This window comes from Onychostruthus taczanowskii, unplaced genomic scaffold (genome assembly GCF_017590055.1).
Source record: "Onychostruthus taczanowskii isolate IOZ18803 unplaced genomic scaffold, ASM1759005v1 scaffold34, whole genome shotgun sequence".
NCBI classification, from domain to species: Eukaryota; Metazoa; Chordata; class Aves; order Passeriformes; family Passeridae; genus Onychostruthus; species Onychostruthus taczanowskii.
In genome coordinates, this window is record NW_024500794.1 from 2538372 (window position 1) to 2559700 (window position 21329).

Below are 21329 nucleotides of genomic sequence, written 5' to 3' on the forward strand. Positions count from 1 at the left end.
AAAGTTTCTAATTGTATAAACATTTACTATGTCCCCCACACCATGGATTTCTTATAATATTGGCTATATTTTTCCTTGCTGGACTATTCTCTTTTGGATTGACTCCCCCTGTTTGGATTATTTCACTGCATTATCATCTTTAGGACTCGTCAGGAACAGGACATTTCACCTCAGGAGTACGGGTATGTACTTAAATATTTTTTCAAATTACTAGGCCTAGCCTTGAAAAAAAAGGAGACAAATGCTAGAAGTGGAATAATTGAGTTCAAACTACATCATTGAGGCAGCAATCGGGTGAAAGCTGATACAGATGAGGTGGGCACAGACCTGTAACTTGTTTCATGTGTTAGTCACCACTTGTTGCAGGGGAAGGCTATGTGAGCCCTCCTAGCATATATTTTTTTCCCCCCCTTCCTAGTTTGAAGCAGTTAGGGCAGACTTTGGGAACTGCCTACCCCAAATAAGTAATTCCAGATCCAAAAGCAGGCTGAGTAGTTCATAACAGGGTTTAGGAAACATGTTAGGGTTTCAAGGACTTGAAAATTAAGAGTTTGAGTGGACAAGCAAGTACTCCTTTTACATATGTCACATTTGTGACTGTCTGCCTACTAATTTTCTCAATACAAGAGCTTGTCATCTTTGCCTTAAGGAAATAAAATAGTTTTCTTTTTAAAATCTGTATAGTGGCTTATATGTGAGCTGTACTGAGGAGAAAAACACAGCTAAGAGTGAAGTACTAAAGTTGCAAGCTGTGGTAAATCAAACTTGTTAAAATATTACTGTGAAGGTGCATGAGGGAGACCTCAGTAATTTTACCTCTCATTCAATACAGAACAATTTCACTTCTGTGGGTTTACCTCAAGACATACACATTTGTGCTACTTACTGTGTGGAGGTGGGGGGAAGCCAGAAGGCTTTTTTTTTTTAAACTGGAGACACTCTTGGATTTTGTTCTGGTCAGGCTGTGACTTGGGAGTAATAATTGCATCCTGTGTGTGCTGTGGTCACAAGCAGCGGGCACAAAGCAGCTTCTGCTGCCTTTTCAGTAACACAGTGGTCAGTACAGGTTCTCTGCCAGCAGTGTTCAGCTAAAGCCTCTTTTTTTGTCATTACAGGCCTCGTGTGAAAACTTTTGCAGTTTGTTTTGCAATGACCTGGTAGTAGGAATAAAGTCAGGTCTTCCTGTACATGGTTCCCTGACTTCACCTAGTCAGGATTCCGTGCCACTCAAGTTAGCACAGCACACACTGCAGCAAACCCAGTGCTGCTGGCCCAGCTGGGTACCAAGGGCAGGAAGTTTCAATCCCTGCAAAACTTTGCTTTTGTGTTGGCTTCTCATTCAAGAGAGCATATATGCCTGGTTTAAAACCTCCTAAAGGAGTGCCTGTGCAAGTTTTTCGTCTGTGATTAACTAGCATGTCACGCACTGATGATTTTTAAATTTTTTTTTTTCCCTCTCCTTGGTGTTGTGTGGCTTGAGTTCACCTGCACTGCTGCAAAGGCATTTTGCATTATCCCAATTGTTACCAAAAATGCTGAAATCAGAACTTAACACTTGCACCCACCCTACTCCCTTTACCCCAGACTGCATTTTACCTGCAGCATAGCAAGAGACAAGTGCTTGAGGAGGCCATCCAGGTCATGTACATGATTAACTCCTATTTTGCTTATAATGGAATGAGAAAGGAATATGGAGAGTGTGGTTAGCAGTGGGTAGAATGATTCTTAGAGGCTTAAAACAAAGCTGCAGTGTAGAACTGCTTTTTGTAATCACTCAAAGTGAAATCTGTTAGACTAAAATAGTTGGGTTTTTTTGACACAATTTTCAGCTGTCCTTATAAATACCAAATGTGCAGGAATTATCCCTATAAACTTACGGGAGTAGCTTGCCAGAATAAGGTCACAGAAGGAGTAACTTGCAAATTGGAGCTAGACATTTCCTGCACCCCACCCGTGCTTTCCTTGTTGTTCTCCAAAAGCTGAACAGCAGCCTCCATAGCAACAGTCTGACCTGCCTGCCTGCAAAAGTCCATGTTAGTAAGACTTCTTTCACTAGCCAGAGGAACCCCAACCCAGAACCGTAGCGGGGCTGTGTTATATTTTTACATTCAGTGAATCCTGCTCATTTTGAACCTCCTTCCCCACCTTCACTCCACCCCATATGCATGGCTGGTAGCACCTGTGTGTGTTTGTCATGATTTTTGAATGAGTTTCCCCTTCATTCTCAAAGTTGTTTTTCTGAGTGCGCTCTCATGAAGTCTCTTGCTGGCATTGCACCTTCACTCTCGTGCAAGGCGTTGCAATTAACCCTTTCTCAACCCCAGGAATGGATTTTCCCACACTTACTGCAGGACTTTGATTAGCGCAAACCACAACTTTGTTCCAGCTTGCTGGGCAATGAGAGGTTTAATTGCTCTGACTTGCTTCTGGTCAACAAAGAGACGAGACCTAGCCAGACAACATGTTTCTCCTTGCTTGTTTCCTTGTTGTCCCCGCAGGTCTTCCGGCCCCGCACTCCCCCCGAAGCGATTGCGCTATGTAGCCGCCTGCTGGAGTACACCCCCACCGCCCGCCTGACTCCCCTGGAGGCCTGCGCGCACTCTTTCTTCGATGAACTACGGGACCCAAACGTCAAGTTACCAAACGGGCGAGATAAACCTGCACTCTTCAATTTCACCACTCAAGGTAGCCTGAGAGCATTGAAGCATCCCTTCTGTAGGAGGAAGCAGTGGGATAAACGTTGGTTGTAGTGCAGGTGTTATTGCCTTGGAAGTAAAAATCTCTGAGTAGTACTAAGTTTATTAAGTAGTTGCATAACCAGCTGTACTTATCAAAAGGAGATGAGAGAGTCTTGAAGTTACAGGATTTTCAGAGTCTTGGTTCCTCCAATTCAGTTGTGCTGAGGTCCTGAGGATGGTTGTTACTGGATTGCATCAGGAGGGATTACATGCTTATAGCATGTGTCTGCAGAGTACGTATGGATAGGTCAGAGTCTGCAACTGGGCTGGTGGCTTTGTGTGAAATATCACAGTCAGTGGACCATGCAGGTGAGAACATTATTTGGAGATGGTCCTGCTGCTTCTTACCTGAAACACCGTAGCCAAGTAATAATGCATGTTAGGTTTGGCAGGGAGTTTTGTGGTGTTGCTGCCCATTTTGGTTCTGGATGCAAGATAAATACAGGTGCTTTACTGCCCAGATTTTATATGCTGTACAGTTCATCTGGCATTACACTGACTCAGTCATTTAGCAACTGTAAAAATAAATGTACAACTAACTTTCTTATTTGAAGCTAGGCTGGTATCAGATTTTAAAACCATTCATCTATTTTTTTTCTACAGAAGTCAGAAATGTAAAACTGATACCTCCCCAGAATAGTTTTGCCTGCCAAGACAGAACATGTGAGAAGTATGGCATACAAATATGTTTGTAATTAATTTTGGAGCACTTTTTCTGTTATTTTTCTTTAAGTGATTAGCTGCCAATTCTCACTCTTTGAGCAAGAATAGTTCTGTATGCATTTTCTGTTGAAAATTTAAAAAACACCTTTTGGCTCATTTAGCATCAATGTCATTTTTCAGACTCTTTAGTGCATGCCATGCCCCTCAGCCAAAATGTGAAACAGCTCTCTCCTTCCACTTGTGGAGCCTTTTTATTTAAAAAAAAAAAAGGGCCATTTATGAATCATAAACACATTGAAGTGGTCAAGTATAGCACAAATAGCTTGTGTTTCCAGATCACTGTCCTCTGTGCTGATTTCTATATCTGTTGTTAGAAATTCAGTAGTTATGTTACAGGTGCTTCCTTGTACTCCTGGGTTGCCTTTTGTTCTGCCCCTTTAAGGCCATCTTCAGTAGCTAAAATAGTTTTGATCCCAGTATCTTAAATACAGATTCACCCCTGTTCTTTTTGAAAGTATTGATTAATTGTTTCATGATGACATTAAGATCGCACTTACCTACTACATGAAAACAAGGTTTTTAAAAAGAAGGTTTTTAAAAAGAGTTGGAAAGCTCTATAGTGAGTCAATTCAAAATGTTTTTCTTAGAGGAAAAACAGATATATGTATTTGGGAGTGTGTCCCTGGTTCCCCTCAGATAGTGTAGAAGCTGCTGGATAAGCTACCCTAATGCTCCAGCAAGTTTAAAGCTCCTCTTTTGCCATTCTAAGGAGCTCATGTGCCCTCCTTCACAAAGTGACTCCTGGCAATGGTAAGAGAAAACAGTTCGTGTGGAGCAATTTTCTTAAGATAAAAAAAGCAAATTTCTGTCATCTACAGATGCCAGTTTACCATGAATAAGGGGAAGGCAGGACAGGGGCAGATCAGTAATGCATTTCCAAACAAGCTCTGTTAGAGCAGGTGACCAGTCAAACTCAAAAAAAACCCAAACCAGAGTTATTTTTAAATACCTCAGTACATTGCTTAGCACAGTGACTTGAAGACCTTTGTGGCTGATAAATGTACACCAGTCCTGACTATGAACTCAAGATATACAAGAAGCTTTTGGTCCTTCTGTGACTGCTGTTCAGTCCTTGTTCTGTGATATTAACTGTGCACGGTTCCATCAAATTGGCTGCTCCAGAGCTGAAATCCCAACTGGGAAACAGATTGTTAGATGGATAATGAGTCATGTTAAGTCATCTGTGCTAATTTAAAAAGTAATGAAAGACAATTTTGTTTTAAATAGAATTTGTTTTCAACAGGCAATATTAAGTTCTAGAAGTGTTTGATTTGGCTGTATCCAGTTGCCTGAAACCCATGAAGTAGGAGGTGACTGCAGAGGGCTTGAAGGCAAAACTGTTAGAAATGACAAGATAAATCTGACCATTAAGGCATTGGACTGATTTTCAAAAATAAATCAAGCATCATACCAAATCTGCTGACCTGGGCACTGATGCTGCTCAGATAGAGTCTAGAAAAAGAGCAGTGAGGGTATATGAAAGATCAAGATCATGTTCTTTGGCAGCCAGCTGTAGTTGTGGGGCGTGTGGGTGTTTATCTTAGAGAATAAATCAGTTGAAGAGACCATTGTCTGGCCATTTGTAATGTCTTGCCTGTAAGTTTCTCTTAATTTGTTTAAATTAGCATTATATGCTAATTGGGTTTTGAAAAAGTTCTTTTGGCTAAGGAAGTATCTCTACTAGCCCAGAGCTGCAATTCAGTTAGGCTTTTAGATCTGTAAGACAAAAAGCAATTTTTCTCTTAGAAGCCAAATTTTCAAATAGTCTGTGAAATGACTGCCATTTTCCTAAACTACTTGTAACATGTCAGCAGTTGTGCTACGTCACAAAAGTTAATGTCACTCCATGTTGGCCACTGAAGACTGTAAAATTCTTTCAGTGATTCAGCACTTAGAAATGGTTATCATGCTTCTCAAAGATAAATTGCTTTTTTATTGAAGGGGAGTGCATTGGGATTTTTGTTTGTTTATATTTTTAATGACCCTAGCCTGTGACCCCCCTTTTTTTTTTTTATTTAGAGAGATTATATATGTATATGTTTATGTGTAGATATAATGTAAAGTATAACGGAAAGTTTGTTGTTGTGACAAAAAAAAAAAACAAACCCATGGTAGAAGAATAATTTTTCGAGGGAATTCTTGGAGTGTTGATATATCAAGTAAAATAATACTGAAGAAGAACACTGTGCTGTTTCCCAATACCAGGCATTTTCTTGTGTTTGGAGAATGAAGGTGATCTGGTCTTCTAGTAAAACTGGACATTTTCATTCCTGCTCCTTCTTGGAGATCTTAAGTGGCTGCAAATGGTATAATTTGATCAGCAGAAAGCCAAAGGTGTTCTTCCAGGTGATGTGGGTGGGAGTTGGGTCTCATAAATGAATTGTGATAACTGCTGTGTTCACATCATGATACTGAAAACTTTTGTCTGGATTGCCTTGACCACAATAGCTTCTTGCAGCTGTACTGGTTATAATTTACCCTGCCTTGAGTTGCACATTTGGTTTCCATAATCAGGCTACAGTTGAACACCCTGCCCAAATACTGTGGGGGAAATCACTAAGGACAAAGATTCGCAGTATTTTGTAGACTGCAGATAATCACAGGTCAGTCTTTCTCCTCAGTATTGCCATGTCTCATCCTTAGAGATGGGTTAGGTGCAAAAATACATTTTAGCAAAAATTCAGACAAGTTGTCAAGCAAAGCTGCAATTAAACTTCAACCAAAAGAGTCTGCTTTACTTTGTTTATATCTCCTCTGAATTGGCCTGTTTCTCTTAAGTTCAAGACATTCAGAGTATGCTGAATTTAAGAAACTTCATATCAAGAAAGATAATGTGAGGTTTGAGAAGGGAAAAGGATTAGTCTTCTAGTCTTTGTGAAAGTTCCTTAAGGTAGCTTCAGAAAAATGGTTGCACCTGCGTTAAACACAACAAAAAGCCATTATTATTGCCACAATACAAAAGGAGGTGTTCTGGCAACATCAGATGGAGGAGGAATGAGAAGGGGGTCAAAGTGGCCTTGCAGGGGTGGTGTTCTGTCTGATCACCTGGTTCTTGGGCTACAGCAACACTGACAGTCTGTAGCTGCACCTCGAGGCACCATGCAGCACCAGAAGGTAGCAAGTGTCATGGGGTTTCCTTGTTTTAGTTCTGCTTTTGTTTGGATCACAGCCCCCTGGTGTTTTGAGTAATGAGCAGAAAATACTTCAGGGGTGATAGAAACTTTCAAAAGAGCAATGTAAGGAGTAGGTTCCCAGTAATAAAAGATTTGAGAAACAGATTCAGAAAAAAAATACGAAGGGAGCAACATTTTCTAGCACAAAGCAGCTAATACTCAAGATAGTATTGAGGTATAGGTTTATAACTGGTGTTCCACTTTGACACATAAGGATTCATGTTTCTTCAGTTTGTTTTTCCATTTAAAATGGAGATTCACAAATTTTGCATAACATTATGAATATATGAATTCTGAATTCTTCCACTTGAATTGAGGATTTTGTATTTGTACAAGTGCTGTGAGTACTGAGGCTTTCTAAAAGGACTAGCTAGGTCTGCTTAGACCTGAATGGAATATTACAAGACAGATTAGATGGGTTGCAGGTAGTGTAGCAACCTGCTTGCATTCATAAGTGCTGAAACACCATCTTAAAAGGTGTAGTAATAAGAGGGCTTGTAATCAGGGGAGTCTTCTGCCTCTTGCCCTCCCAGCAGTAATGAAACTTAATGTACAGCAGAGAGAAAAAAAAAAATCAGCAAGTGGACTGCTGCTCCCTTTAGGCCCTGAGTTAAAAGTTAGCATTAAAAAATAGTAATAGCCTCTTAAAAATGAGCCCAAATAATTTGAGACTGTCCAAAAGCGCCTTACTGAACCTATGCCACGATTTGGCTGGGCTTCTGTACAGCCTGTGCTATCTGGAGGTCTTGCGTAAAAAGCTGTCTCTTCTCCTGTTCTCATTTCTCCTCCAGATGACCTCCTGGAGCTCCAAAAGTCATCAGTCTCCTTCCGTGAGGCGACTGTTCACATCCTTTTTACCGGATGTTGCTTTCTCAGGAGACAGCCAGTCACTCCTGTTTCTGAAACAAACAGGACCTGTCTTGTCTCGGCTCAGTCCCACCTTCTGTGAGGCACTAGATTCTCTTGAAAGGGTGCCAGAAGATTGTCATTTGTTGGCAACGTGTTGCCCTTAATCCTCCCACAGTTGTGGCTGTAAGATGCCTATTTCTCATTCTGATACACACTGAAGCTATATTAGATTTGGAGCCTAAAAGACATGACTATATTTTCCCTGGTTAATGTCTTCAGACAGAATGATTGCATCATTTTGTTGTCCATTGAAATTGCCCAGCTGACCAATTCCCTTTGCCTTTCCCTGTCCTTTTAAAGGATACGTTACCTCTTCTTGGCCTCGCTCAAGGAGACTGCTGTGAGAGATTGGTCTTGGGTTCCTGGGTCCTTGAGAAAAAATGATGCTTGAGTGAGCCAAAGAACTAATCCCTGAAGCTCTTGGAGCAACTGTTGCAGCTGCTTGCTTGCTGAACCAGTGCCCAAAGCAGCGCCACTGTTATCAGCCTTCTCCCTGGGACTGATTGCAGGTGGGCTTGTGAAGAAGGGGATCCTTCTCCAGTGCTCAGAAGGAAACAGCATTATCAGGCCATTGACAAGGTACAGGCTTGGCTGGTTCTTTGCTCACTCCCAAGCCACTGTCTTTCTCTAGGAAATTACTCCTTTGCACCACTCTCTGTAGTTTTGGCAGTCTTACTCTGGAGACTGCCTTGCTAAGTATCGCTGTGGTTTCCTCTCGCTGGTTGGCAAAGAAGAAAATGTAACGTGACCTTGGGCTGTAAGGGCACATGTTTCACCTGAGGTGCCGTTACAGGGGGAAACCCTAGGAGCTGATCCTGCATGTGGAGCACTTTGTGGATGATGAGCTAACTGTTTGTTCCACCTCCCCTCCAGAACTGTCAAGTAACCCATCTCTGGCTTCGATCCTCATCCCTGCTCATGCCCGGAACCAAGCAGCTGCTTCAACCCCTACAAATGCTACAGCGGCCTCAGGTGAGAACATGCAACTGCCTGCCTCCCTCCCTCCCCATCCTCCCTCCTGCTGCCCAGCCACCTTCCCTCTGCTGAGGCCCACAAGCCACCTCAGCCCACAAAGTGAACAGGGAGGAAGGGATTGTTTTAGTATCACTTGAACCTTGGTCTTGGTAGGTGGTCATTTGTGTGCTAGCTGTGGTCACCAACCCAAATCTCAACCAAGGCACTCAAACTTGCATTTGATTGCTTAATTTGTTGGTCCTTCTCATGATTGGTTAGCACCTCATTTCTGTGCTCTCAGCCATCCTGAAATTAAAACTGAGTTGGTGAATGAGTTGTGATGCCTAGAAAGAAAAGAAGCAGCTAGCTCAGAGCATGTGGCCTCCGTGTAGTGTGGATGGAGAGGATTTTTCCCTAAGGGCATTGGCATCTAAAAGTCTAGTTAGGGAGTTCAGTCAGCATGCTCACTGCCTCATCTTAGTAGTTGCAGTTGCTTCCTACTGAGTTTGCTTGTGTCATCTTCAGGCACAAGGCAGATATTTTTGGGTTTTGGCCAGCACTGAGTGAGTTTTTTATTTGTCTTCTGCTCTCTCAGATTTCTGTCAGAAACCTTTTAAAAGCTCACTGTTGGCCTTTAGCCACTCCATATTGTATTCTGTTTCCAGTGAAAGTTTTAACGCCTGGTAATACCAGTTGGGAGACTCCCAGAGAAACTCCCAGGTGCTGCAGGATGTGGCAGAGGTGATTCAGTACATGGCATTCTTCCTCTGAGTCAGCCCTGATTCAGCACACCAGAGCCTTTCTTGGGGCTTGGGCAACCAAAGGCAGGCTGCAAAACAGGTGTGCTTCCACATGTCCTGCATGCACATCAGCCCCAGCCCACAAGGGCTTGTCAGCCCTTTTGCAGGGCAGGACACTTCCTTAGCACAGGATAGCTGATGAGCAGAAGGCCTGCTTCAAAAGCTGCTCTTGAAATGTGCAGGAAAGCATTTGCTGGCTGATGTGCTGGACAGTTACCTGATACTGGATGCACTTGGTCCAGCCAGTGCTGTACAGAGAGAATTTTCATACTCTGGGACAGATGCACCCAGGTTTGAAAGATGAGATTTATCTCTGAAATTGTAGTAGCAGTAGATTAAAGGCACAACTTGTACCATTTATGTACTCTGAATTTAGGACAAAGCAAAACTGCTATTTTCAAATTTACTATGTTTGTTTCATACACTTGGCAGTATTTTGCAAATAGTCATGTTCTCTGTTTGCCTCCTATGTGCATCTGTTGCTCAACAACAAGTGAGAAAACAGATAAAGTAATAAAAGTGATTAAAAAGTACAAAATACAAACATGGAAAATTATTTTAAGCCTTTCGAAAGATATTGTTTCACCTAATATCCCTTTCATGCACTTTAAGGAGTTCTCTCCACCAAGACACAAGTCTTGAGGAATTAATGGGGTTAAAAAATCTGTTTTTACTCAGCACTTTTCAATGGCTTGTGTAGGAAGAAAATGCATTAGTCCAAATCCTAAATGTGAAGTATTAGAAAAAAAAATTACAAAAACCCCAACCCGTCCCATATTATTGATGTCAACATTTTTAAAGCTTCTGTCTGCAAGCACTGCACTGAGTTGGGATATGTCCTCCTGTTTGTGGTTCAAAACCAAAAATAATATCCTAGCTGATTGGAAAGAAATTGTGAAATGAAGTTTAATATTGCACGGCTTTGGATTTCTGCAGTTGGTTGTTTCTTACTGACGTGGGTTTCTCACAGCAGGTGGTGGGAATGTCATCAGAGTTATGATGTTTAGGATTAGGTCCTGTTGAGGTTCTTTTAATCTGTTCTGCTTTTCATGCTGATGCTACACGTACCAAGAGATTTTCATACAAGGAGTTGCTTCTTTCTCTATACCCCCTACACCTCCCGGAGCAGTAAATGTTAAGTTCCTCAGTAACTGCTAAAGCAGTGTGGGAACAAGTCTCCCACCTAACCAGGGCATCCTGGTAGGCAGGAGACTTCTCTACAAAATGTTTGTGTGAGCAAGCAGTACAGGTTCAGAAACTGCTTTTCTGAGTGACGATGATGCAGCAAAATGTTGCTCTCAAAGCAATAAAGGGAAGAGCAAATATGTAACTGTAATTCACGTTACTAGTGCATAACTTGTGCCTCTCTCTAGCAAGCAGTGTTAAAAAGTCACATTTATTGTCAATTTCCTCTTCTCTTGAGGCAAAAAACTGTACCTGCTCTACCTGGCTTTGCAGTAGGAGTATGTAGCCTTGCTGCTCTGACATAAATTCTCCTAAACATTTATGAGAAACTCTCACATAGTGGCATGTCTAAAGCAAAGTGGAAGGAAAAAAGGAGGATGAGATTTGTTGGCCCCTGTTTGAAATGATGTGCTAGCTTTCTGTGAATTATGCTGGCCATTGATGAAGAATGCCAGTGCAGTCATATTCCTGGGGATGGCTAGAGGAGGAAGAGGATGGTTTCATAACTGTGCAGCCACAGCATCTGAGAGGGAATTGTGCAGACCAAGCTGAATGCAATGCATATCTGCTTGTGTGACTATCTTTTTCTTCCTGGATCAGGCAGCAGTAGTAGTTACCTCTCTGTTAGTCAGCGTTCAGATGGGAAGAGCGTAATTGCCATCTGCAGGGAAGTTGTGCCAGCAGGGATTCTGGGGTCATCGTCTTAGGCATCCTGCTGTGTTGATCCCATGTAATCCCAAATGCAATGGTGTGCCTGAACTTTCAGCAACAAAACAGATTAGAGCTGGTGTTACCTACCAGTGTGTTGTAGTTAAAAAACACCACAGTGCTCCATGAAATAAGATTTAGTGCATTTGTGGTAGTCATACTGAAGGAATTTTGAAAAACTTGAATTCCTTAACCAGGAGAAGGTGGGCAAGCAATTCTCTCAGAGTTCTAGAAGCTCAGAACAGGGATGAATCCATGACAAGAGAAGTAAAACTTGCACATTTTACCAGGTTTCCTCAGAGTCTGGATTTCTACATCCATAGGCAGGCACAATATGAAACCCAGGCTATCCTCCTCCTTCCACTTGTCTCCTCAGCTGTCCTGTGAGGATTCCCAGGCTGGTGGTAGCTTTGTTTCTGTATCTTTTCAGATGAGCAGCACAGCCTGTCAGCATCACAAATGCACCCAGCTAATGCTGTCAGCAGTGCTAATGGGCTTTCTCAGTCTGAGCTGGCATCTCTGTCACTGTCTGAACTGTAGCCCTGTCTTTCCCTTTCAGGAGGTTTTTAAGGAGTGTCATGTACCCTCCAAGAAAGCTGAGGCACTCCTTAGAGGGAAAAGCTGAGTTGGAAGAGGTTCTCTATAATGATGAGAGAAGCTTTTGCCCTGTGTTTGAAAGAACTTTGGAAGCAGCTAGCACTTAAGGCCTGATGACGCTTCTTTGCCTGCACAGGCAGAGGTGTCAGGCGGTGGCCCAGGACAAAGAGGCTGCCCTGACCTTGAGCTGGGCACTTGTCTGTCCTGTGCCACAAAGCTGCATGCCAGCTCCTAGCTGTGCTCCCCAGCAGGGCTTTTCTGTCCTCTCTCAGCATTGCTGAGCGCCTAGATTTCCTTCTCTTAGGCCCAAATACAGATTTTCATGGTGAGAAATGGATGTGCAGAAAACCTTATACTCCAGTTGTGCTCTTTTTCTGGTGCTTCAGCAAAGCCATGCTGGAATAAGCCCCTCTTTGTTCCTCAAATGTTCTGTTGAAACAGGGTCAACAAATGAGCTGAAATGTTAAAATACTGCATTTTCTTGCAGGCTAGGAACCAGGGCAGCCTTGAGCTTGCTCTGCCCTGTGTCTCAGCCGGAGGGGACTTCTGTATATATGTATATATTGTTGTGAAAAGCCCCAAGAAAATGTTCTTGACCTGCATCACCTGATTTATTTTAACATGTGGCATATATATTTCTCAGAAACTCCCCTGTTACAGTGATGACAGAAAAGGAGAATATGTTACATGAAGTAGCTCTATCCCCTCCTCTTTATTTTATCTCTGTGTAGTAGCAATGTAATGATAATGATTTCAGCCTCTACCGTCTTCAGGAAATTGAGATGAAAAGACACGTTTCATTTCAGCAAATGAAATACGAGCACTTTTTGTACACATACAGAGAGATCCTCTGCCAACAGTATAGAATCCAGCTGGACTGCTCGCATCAGGCACTGCCAGCAGATATTGCATTAACTGCAGTTTATCCATACTTGAAAATTAATCTAGAACAGGCATAGTGAGAGTTCAAAGTGTAGAAACTATTATCTGGCTAGCTGGGTCACTGCTGTTTTCTGTGGGTGGTCATTTTTGGTCTGCATGCATATGGTATTTGGGAATTGCTCCTTCAGGGAAATTCTCCACGTAGGAGGGCGTCTCTCTCCTGCAAGACCAACTTCCCATGTAACACTGGTACTGTCGTCATGCTGCCTTGGTGCTTTAGTTGTGTGAGCTTTTTTTTGTCGTGGTGGTCATTCCTTTGTAAAGAAGGGGATGCAATTAATTTGGGGTGAGATGAAAGGGAATCAGAAACTCCCAGGGCAGTCATTTGGCATCCTCTGCCCACAGGACGATTTGTCTTTCTTCCCACACATTCCTTACAGCATTTCCTTTTCAAATAGGCATCACCCTCTCTTCCCAGTTGTCAGTTGTGTTTCTGGATGCTGCTGATTGTTTGATTTCCTATTTTTATCACTGTTGGTGTTACTTAATTTGTGACTCAGCAAGTGCTGCCCATTTCTAGCTGGCATGTTGGCAGACTGGAGGGAAGGGATGCCATCCACAGGGACCTTGGAAGGCTTGAGGGGCACCTGTGCAAAACTCACTGAGTTCAACAGGACCAAGAGCAAGGTCCTGCCCCTTGGTCAGGGCACCCCAGGCACAAATACAGGCTGGGCAGAGAATGGATTGAGAGCAGCCGTGAGGAGGAGGATTTGGGGGTGTTGGTTGATGAGAGGTTGGACATGAGTTGACAATGTGCACTTCTAGCCCAGAAAGCCCAATGTATCCTGGGCTGCATCAAAAGCAGCTTGGTCGGGAGAGGTGATTGAATGCCCCTCAGCTCTGGTCTGTGACACCCCACCTGAAGGGCTGTGCCCAGCTCTGTGGCCACCAGCATAAGGATGTGAATCTGCTGGAGCAAGTCCAGAGGAAGGTGATTAGATTATCAGGGCCTGGAGCACCTTTCCCTTGAGAGAGTTGTGGCTGTTCAGCCCAGAGAAGAGATGGCTCTGGGAAAATCATGTAGCAAACTTCCAGGACCTAAAGGGGGCCTACAAGAGGGCCAGAAAGGGTCTTTTTACAAGGCCATCAAGTGTTAGGACAAGGGGAAACGGGTTCACACTGAAACAGGGTAGGTTTAGATTAGGTATAAATTTTTTACTGTGAGACTGGTGAGGCACTGGCATAGGTTGCCCAGAAAAGCTATGGCTGCCCCTGGAACTGTTCAAGGCCAGGATGGATGGGGCTTTGGGAAACCTGCTCTAGTGGGAGGTGTCCCTGGCCTTGGCAGGGAAGTTGGAACTGGATGTTCTTTAAGGTCCCTTCCAACCCAAAGCAGTCCACGATTCAGTTCATTGCCTTTGTTTGTGGCTATGGTCAGGTGAGTGTGGCTGAAGAGGAGGGGGTTTGCTAACAGGTGACTGTAGAGTATTGCCCAGCTCGTCTCTGATGGAGAAATGTGACTGCACACCCAGCGCCCACCGGTGTGTTTTGTCATGTCTGATATTCCTGCTAGTCACACAGCCCTTCAGGCTGAGGTCACCAAATCTGTTCATTCTTTTTATAAACCCTTTCCATGTGTCTTTTCAGATACACTGTTTGCTCAGTCTGCCCTCTTCTGTAGCAAGATAATAAGTCTTTCTGATGTTTTTCCTGTTGCAGTACCAATAGCTTTGCAGTTAATCTTAGTAAATTAAGTGGTGGGTGAAATGCATGACAGTCTCTTGGAGAAAACCGCATTTAATACCTTTTTCCCATCCTGTATTTTACACGTGTAGGTGTTTAGCCACTTATCTATAAGTATCTTACAGTCTTTCTGACTTGGCTAATTAGATACTATATAGAATGGTTCCAGGTGAAATTGGTGCATTTTTTTTCCCCTTCCTATTCTTCTAATACTAAGAATATTTTTTTTAGAGGAAATACGTGATGCATGCAGCCTATGAAACCACAGTTACAATTAATTTCCTCTTGGTATTTCTTTGCAAACTGTCAGTTTTCTTGAAATGCACTTTGACACATGCCCTTGATCCTGTGACTTGTCTCTCTGTGAAGCACTGTCCCTCCCTGAAAGGTGTTGGAGGCATTTACTGCAGAGATCCAATCCTCTAACATATCATGTGCTTGCATAAACCTCATTATTGGCTTCAGACCCTGATGTTAATCTGCTTCAGCAGTTCAGAGGGTGGCAGATCCAACTTGGGTTGAGCAACAGCAGCAGACTTGAAAGACTTTCTCAGGCAACAAGTGCATGAATTGCACATTGGCACACCAGCTGTTTCTGCCAGGGGAGCAGGCTTGTCACATTCCTTGTCTGCACTCATTCACACAACTAACAGGCAGACTTATTGTAAGAAGGACTAACTAACAATGTGAAAGTTTCACATTCACCAATGTGAAACCTCATAGTGACCACAGACACTGGTGTTGGCTTTGGCAATGCCAGTATGCCTTGTCATGCAGTTATGGGATGTAACACAGGCGACTTTGCACTGCGCAGCCAGTGTTACAGACTGCAGAACCTGCTGGAGCCCAGCCCTCAGCACTCCAGGTTGCTTTTTCCCTGCTTAAAGACCATCTTCCATCTTTCCCCAGATTGGATTGCTCCATCTACACGTCCTGAAGTCAGGGCAGTCATCCTAACCAAACACCTTCTTGGTGGGAGTTGTGGGTTTCCCCTTGTGGAGAATGTCACAGCTGTTGTTTCCAATGTGTCTCTGTTTTGGAGGTAATGCTGGTTGTTTTTTTCTCTCTCCCCTTCTCGTCTGTTGTTTGCAGATGTTAACGCAGGAGAACGAGTTCAGACCAATAGTGTAGCTACAGCATCAGCCTCCAACTCCACCTGAACCAGTACCAAGCAGCCAGCTGCACAGGAAAAATCACCAGTAATTTGAGTCTTGCTCAGCAACACTGGTCACATTTGGAAAGAAAATTAAAAAGAGGAAAAAAAAATCCAACAAAACAACAAACCAACCAACCTGTTCATTTTAGTGTTCAATTTTTTATTATTATTATTGTTGTTCTTATTTAACCTTGTAAAATATCTATAAATACAAACCAGTTTCATTGTATTCTCACTTTGCAGGGTGTCCGGGGCAGGGGACTAGGTGGGGGGAGGAGGGAAAGCGGAGCAATACAATACACCAATGTCTCCCCTCGACAATCTCTTCATGTTGGAAGTTTGCTGTTGTGTACTTCAGAACCAGGACTCTTGCCTCATACCCCCTCCCACAACAGAAAGAAGGAAAAAAACGAAACAAATCCCAAACCTCATTCTCTGCTGAAGTTCTTTTTTTTTTTTTTTACCCTCTTTTTTATTTTCTTTTTAAGTGAAGTTTCGGACTTTGATGTAGTGCACAGCTTGAATTTGGTCGGGAGCTTAGCAGGGGTCATTCAACAGAGCTCAGCGTTTCTTGTCAGCAAATCCATATCCCAGGTTATCTGAAGAGCTGCCCTGGCTCTGGCACCGGGAGCGGGCGACGTGGTAGGAAAATAGGTTGCCATGGGGTGGGGGGGGGAGGGTTTGCCATGTGTCTAAGGCTTGAACCGCTAGCGGAAGCCTTTCATTTTAAAAATCAGTGCTAGTGATGAGGAAATCTGCAGCTTCATGTGGGGAAAGTCTTGCCCGAGTGGTGATATATAATATAATACACACACATGCACGGACAGCAGCAGTCGGCTCTGCCGAGGCATCCCCTTTGCCCAGCCGGAGCTCCTGCTTTCCGTGTCTCGGGCCGGCTCCCAGCTTCAGCAGAGAAGAGCGGACGAACAAAATCCTCGGCAGGGGCGGGGGCCCAGCTGGTGGATGGATGTTAAGGGACTTTTTGGGAAGCGGCCACTGTGAAAGTGTGTTTGGTTGGGTTTTTTTCTCACCCCACCCCTCCTTGGCTCTTGATTTGAACAGGCTTCCCTTTCCTAAGGTGCATACAGGAAAAGGACACCAGGGTTTATAATGTGAACTGTAACAGGCTACTGGTTTATTTTGTAATACTTTTTTTTTTTCACTGCAGTTTTAACTTGCAGGATGCCACATTCTCTGACAGTTCTGACTTTAAATCCACAGGTAGAATCTGTATTTAATTTTCATCTTTAACCTCTTGCTTTTTCTTTTTTTTTGATCTCTATTTATTGATGCGTGTTGCCACGTCGCCGTTATGTTTTTACATTGGTAGAATATTGAAATACACATCCGAATGCTCTTGATGGTAATTTGTACCTGCTGACTTGTAGGAAAGCTGGCTCTATATGAGTGTGTGTGTATATATATTATATAAATATATACATGTATACATAGATACAATACTGCTTTTTTTATTTTGTCGACGATCTTGAATCAGTCTGACTGAAGCGTGAGGTGAATGCTTGTTGTAGTCCATCAGTTCAGGGTCCAGGTTTCCTCCCTGCGACGGCGTGCGGTGCGAGCATCCACGTCTCTCTTCCTGAAGTCAAAGCAATATTCCTTGCGAAAGGGTCAGGTGAGCGGCCGGACGCAGCCCCGGCGCGGCATCGAGACTTTCGGAGACCTGATCTTGTGGTAGGCTTGCGGTCGGTGTCCGCTCCAGCCTTATCCTTCTTCAGAGAAACTGTAGTCGCCTTTGGTGCTTACCGAGCCGTTCCTCGACCTGCGGATCTCTAAGGCAAGCAGTTGCTTTTCGGGAACACGCGGAACCTCGCGTGGCCCGGGGGGAACCGGCAGTAGCGGCTTTGGAAGCTCGGCCGCCGCAGGGGCGGCAGGGGCTTGGTCACGAGCTCGGTGTGTTTCTTCTTGTACCTTTTATGCTGTTGACGTGGGATTTTTTGGAAACTGTCTCTTAGCAGCCCCGGAACTGATAAAAGCTCTGCCCTCTCCCTCCTGCCTGGCACGCGGTGGGTTTGGGGACGCAGGAGCTGATTGAAGAGGTGAGTGACCACCTACCACGAAACCGATAAACCCTCAAGTTATACCCTTCGGCGATTCGCTGTTGGGCACACACAAAAAAAAGTTTTAAAGCTTTTTTGCATTCTGGCTGGCTGCAAAGGAAAGCACACCCACGTTGAGAAAAACAAGGCTTTCCAAATCCTTACCTGCAACTTAATAGAAAGGGCTGAAGAGCGTCTTAAAGCGTGCGCTCGGCTAGTCAGTGTCCTGAAAGGTAAGTGAAGGGGCTTGGTTGACCCAGTGATCCAAATTCATGCAGGAGACTCAAAAAGTAGGACAGTGGCAGGGTATGGATCTGCTGTATAGACAAGACTGCTGAAGCATTGGCCACGGGCACTGTTATTTGGAGGCAGTAAATTACAGAGTCTTTGAAAAAAGAAAAAAAGTAATAAACATATATAGAAGAAAAAAATGCTGCTTGTGCCAGGACATGTGGCTTTTCTTTTTCATTTTTTTGTTAAAGACTGGTGGAGGGGAGTCAGAGCGTTTCTCTCTGGTTTTGTGGCTGTGCCGGCGTCTGTGTGTGTCTCGTGTGTGTGTTAGGCTGGGGGGAGGGTCAGGGGTGCCCCTCTGGTTTTATTTCTGTTTTCAAGGATCATAGCAGGATCACACACTCTTTTATACAAGTTAGATCCAGGTCTTTGAACAACCTTTTTTTGTAAATAAGAAAAAAAAAAAAAGAAAAAAAAACACAGAAAAATAACAACAAAAAACAAAGCTCCTCACCAAATTCAAGCTTGTACATTATTATTTTTGGTTGTTTTTGAATTTTGAGTTTTATTGTTTTGTATGTAAATATGTGGACCCAGGAACTGTTATTAATGAGCAAAAAGTTACCGTTCAGGGCAGTGATTCTGTTTAATAATCAGACAAAATGTAGACGAGCTTTTTAAAGCCATATAGTTTTAACTCTGTACAGTAGGTACCGGCCTGTATTATTGTAACAATAACTCTAGCGATGTATAGTGTATCTATATAGTTTGGAGTGCCTTCGCTTCCATGATTTTTTGAATTTTATTTCCCTTTTATTTTTTTCTCCTCCTTCTTTATTAACAATGTCTCCTACCCCAAACCCGCATCTTCGCTCCCCCCTCCCCACCCCGCTTTCTAACTCTTTGAGTGCTGTAAGGTTTCGGTGATACCCTGATCAGTAGCGGAACGAAAAGAAACCGTCTCCACCGTCATTCACTTCACTGGAGCCGCGGCTTTGTTCTGGGAGTCTCCAAGGTGCCCACGCTGCCCTCCTCCTCCCGCTAGCAGCGGCTGGTTTCATTCGGACCCTTGCCCTAGCACCCCACTTAGATTTTGCTTGTCTCTCCCCTCAGCCCTGCGCCCAGGAGCATCTGGGCGGCGGCAGCTTCCAGGAGGCTCGGCCTTCCCACCCTCCCTGCGGCTGTGCCGGGGGCAGCGGCGAGCGGAAAGGGCCCCCAGGGAGGGAAACCCCCACGTCCTGCAGGGTTGCTGTGCTCGAGCCATTTGGCTGCGGTGGGAGCGGGGGCATCGCCGTAGGAGACTGCTGCGGTGGTTTTTTCTGCCGGGAGGACTTTCTGTTCCCTTTCTTCTCCCTATTTTTTCCCCCCCATCCTTCCCCGAAGTCACTTTTGTTTTCTTGAGATAAGTTTAACATGACTCTTGATTTCTTGTGCCCAGCACGAAGGCCTTGTTTCTAAAACTAGTTTGCTTGTGTTTTACTACCTTGTTAGTATTCCACATAAGATTGTCTTGAATGGGAAAACACGTAACTCTTTACCAAACCAAAGGTTGCTGTTTTATTTCGAAGCATCTCGTGTTCATTCCAGTGAAGCAGAGGCTGCACTTTCTTTCTGGTGACACGAAGGTCAGTGATGCCAAGCTGTTGGCGACAGTATCTGCTCAGAGCTGTCCTTCTCTTCTTTTACACTCTTTTGGGCTTCTTTTTTAACCCAGTGTGCTCTTGATGTGTCCTTTACGTCAGCCCTGCCGTAGTGGGTCCTGAGCCGGGCTGGATCGCAGTCCGTCTCCCCCGATGGACGCTCCATCAAGACACTGGTGTTCTTTACTATTAAACTTATCTACCTTGCTAGGGAAAAAGAAAAAAAAATTACCTGCAAAAGAAAATTGACTGGTAGAAGACCCCTGAACACTCTGTCCCCTTATTTCGAAGCCAAGCTTTACCTAAAATAATGGCAGGTGCCTGCGACTTGCAACCTAAAATTCCCCCCCAGTTTTCAGTACTTGGAAAAGCAGAAGTCAAGCAGCCTGTCAGACTCGTACTCCTGTACTAGGAACCTCAGCCACCGCGGAGAAAAAGGAAAAGCCGATGAGGAAAAGCACAGTAGGGTATTCGGTCCGGGCTCTGCCTTCCGGAGACTGCCAGCGGGTACCCCTGGGGTGGCAGCTGATTTCCACGGGGCTCTCGGCCGGTTCTGGTCGTAGTTGGCTTCGTTTTGCAACACTGCAATAATGGCAAAACGACAGGAAAGGAAAACAGTACCTAAGGGGTTAGCTCGAGAAAAGTAGCTTCCTTGTGTTGGTCTTTCTCAATTTATTTTTAATATATATATATAAAATATATTTATATATATATAATTTGCTTGCCTGTAAAATTTGCGTTCATTAATGTGTTGCTGATGGATCACTTGGGCCTGTACACACCAATTAGCGTGACCACTTCCATCTTAAAAACAGAAATCTAAATATATATATATTAAGGACTGTGGGTTGTATACAAACTATTGCATACACTTGTGCAAATCTGTCTTGATTTAAAGGAAAAGCAAAACCTGTATAACATTATTACTACTTGAATGCCTCTGTGACTGATTTTTTTTTTTTTCATTTTAAATATAAACTTTTTTTGTGGAAAGTATGCTTAATGTTTTATTATTTCCCCCGCCCCATTCCCCTTGTAAATACGTTTTGTTCTGTGTGACTCGGTTCGGAAATAGTTAACTGGTACTGTAATTTGCATTAAATAAAAAGTAGGTTAGCCTGGAAATGAAATTTAAAAAATACCAAGTGTGTGGTCTTTATTTCAAAAAATTGCCCTATTCTTCCCTCCTCCTCCTCTCTCCCTTCTCTGACCCTTGTTCCTCACCCTCATGCCTCTTTCCACTCTGCGAGAATAGGTGGACGTGAATCTTTGTAATAATAAAGAAAAAACTCAAGAAATGAGCATGTTTTCTTAACTGAGCTGTGTTATTCCATGCTATTTTTAAAGAGATGCCAGCTTGTCTATGATACCGTTTGATTTGATGGAGAGAGGAACCCTGGGACATAAATATTTCAAATTGAAACCAACCAATCTTCCTTTGCCGTCCACCTATAGATACAAACTTAAGAACCTGTGTAAACTGCTGGCTTTGAATCCTGCACTCATGGTTGTTTGGGTTGTTTTTTTTTAAATCATTGGATCCCATTAGTAATGTTATTTGGTGGTGATCTGTAAAGTTTGTCGAGACCACGTCCAGTGGACCGTTCCTCCAGCAAATCAGCACATAGCTATCTCTGAGTTGGGTTTCCGGTACTGGATAATGTATGTATTAAACATGACATGTCTATTAGCGCAAAAAGAAAAAAGAAAAAAAAAAATAAAAATCCTTTTTTGGGCTGGCTGACCTGGCCGAATCCATTCTGTCGCTATCCTAAAGGCTAGATGCGAGGTCATGTGACTGCTGCTTCAATAAAAACAAATTTATATTGCAAA

General features: G+C 43.5%; 1 protein-coding gene across 1 annotated transcript in view; it reads left to right on the forward strand.

Annotated features, from left to right (window-relative positions):
- Positions 1-21329, forward strand: part of GSK3B (glycogen synthase kinase 3 beta) — a 149294-nt gene extending 127965 nt beyond the window's left edge. The window contains exons 9-11 of the mRNA XM_041411048.1: positions 2499-2685; positions 8417-8515; positions 15505-21329. Coding sequence (XP_041266982.1) covers positions 2499-2685; positions 8417-8515; positions 15505-15572 — 354 coding nt within the window. The 3' untranslated portion in view covers positions 15573-21329. The remainder of the gene's footprint in view (positions 1-2498; positions 2686-8416; positions 8516-15504) is intronic.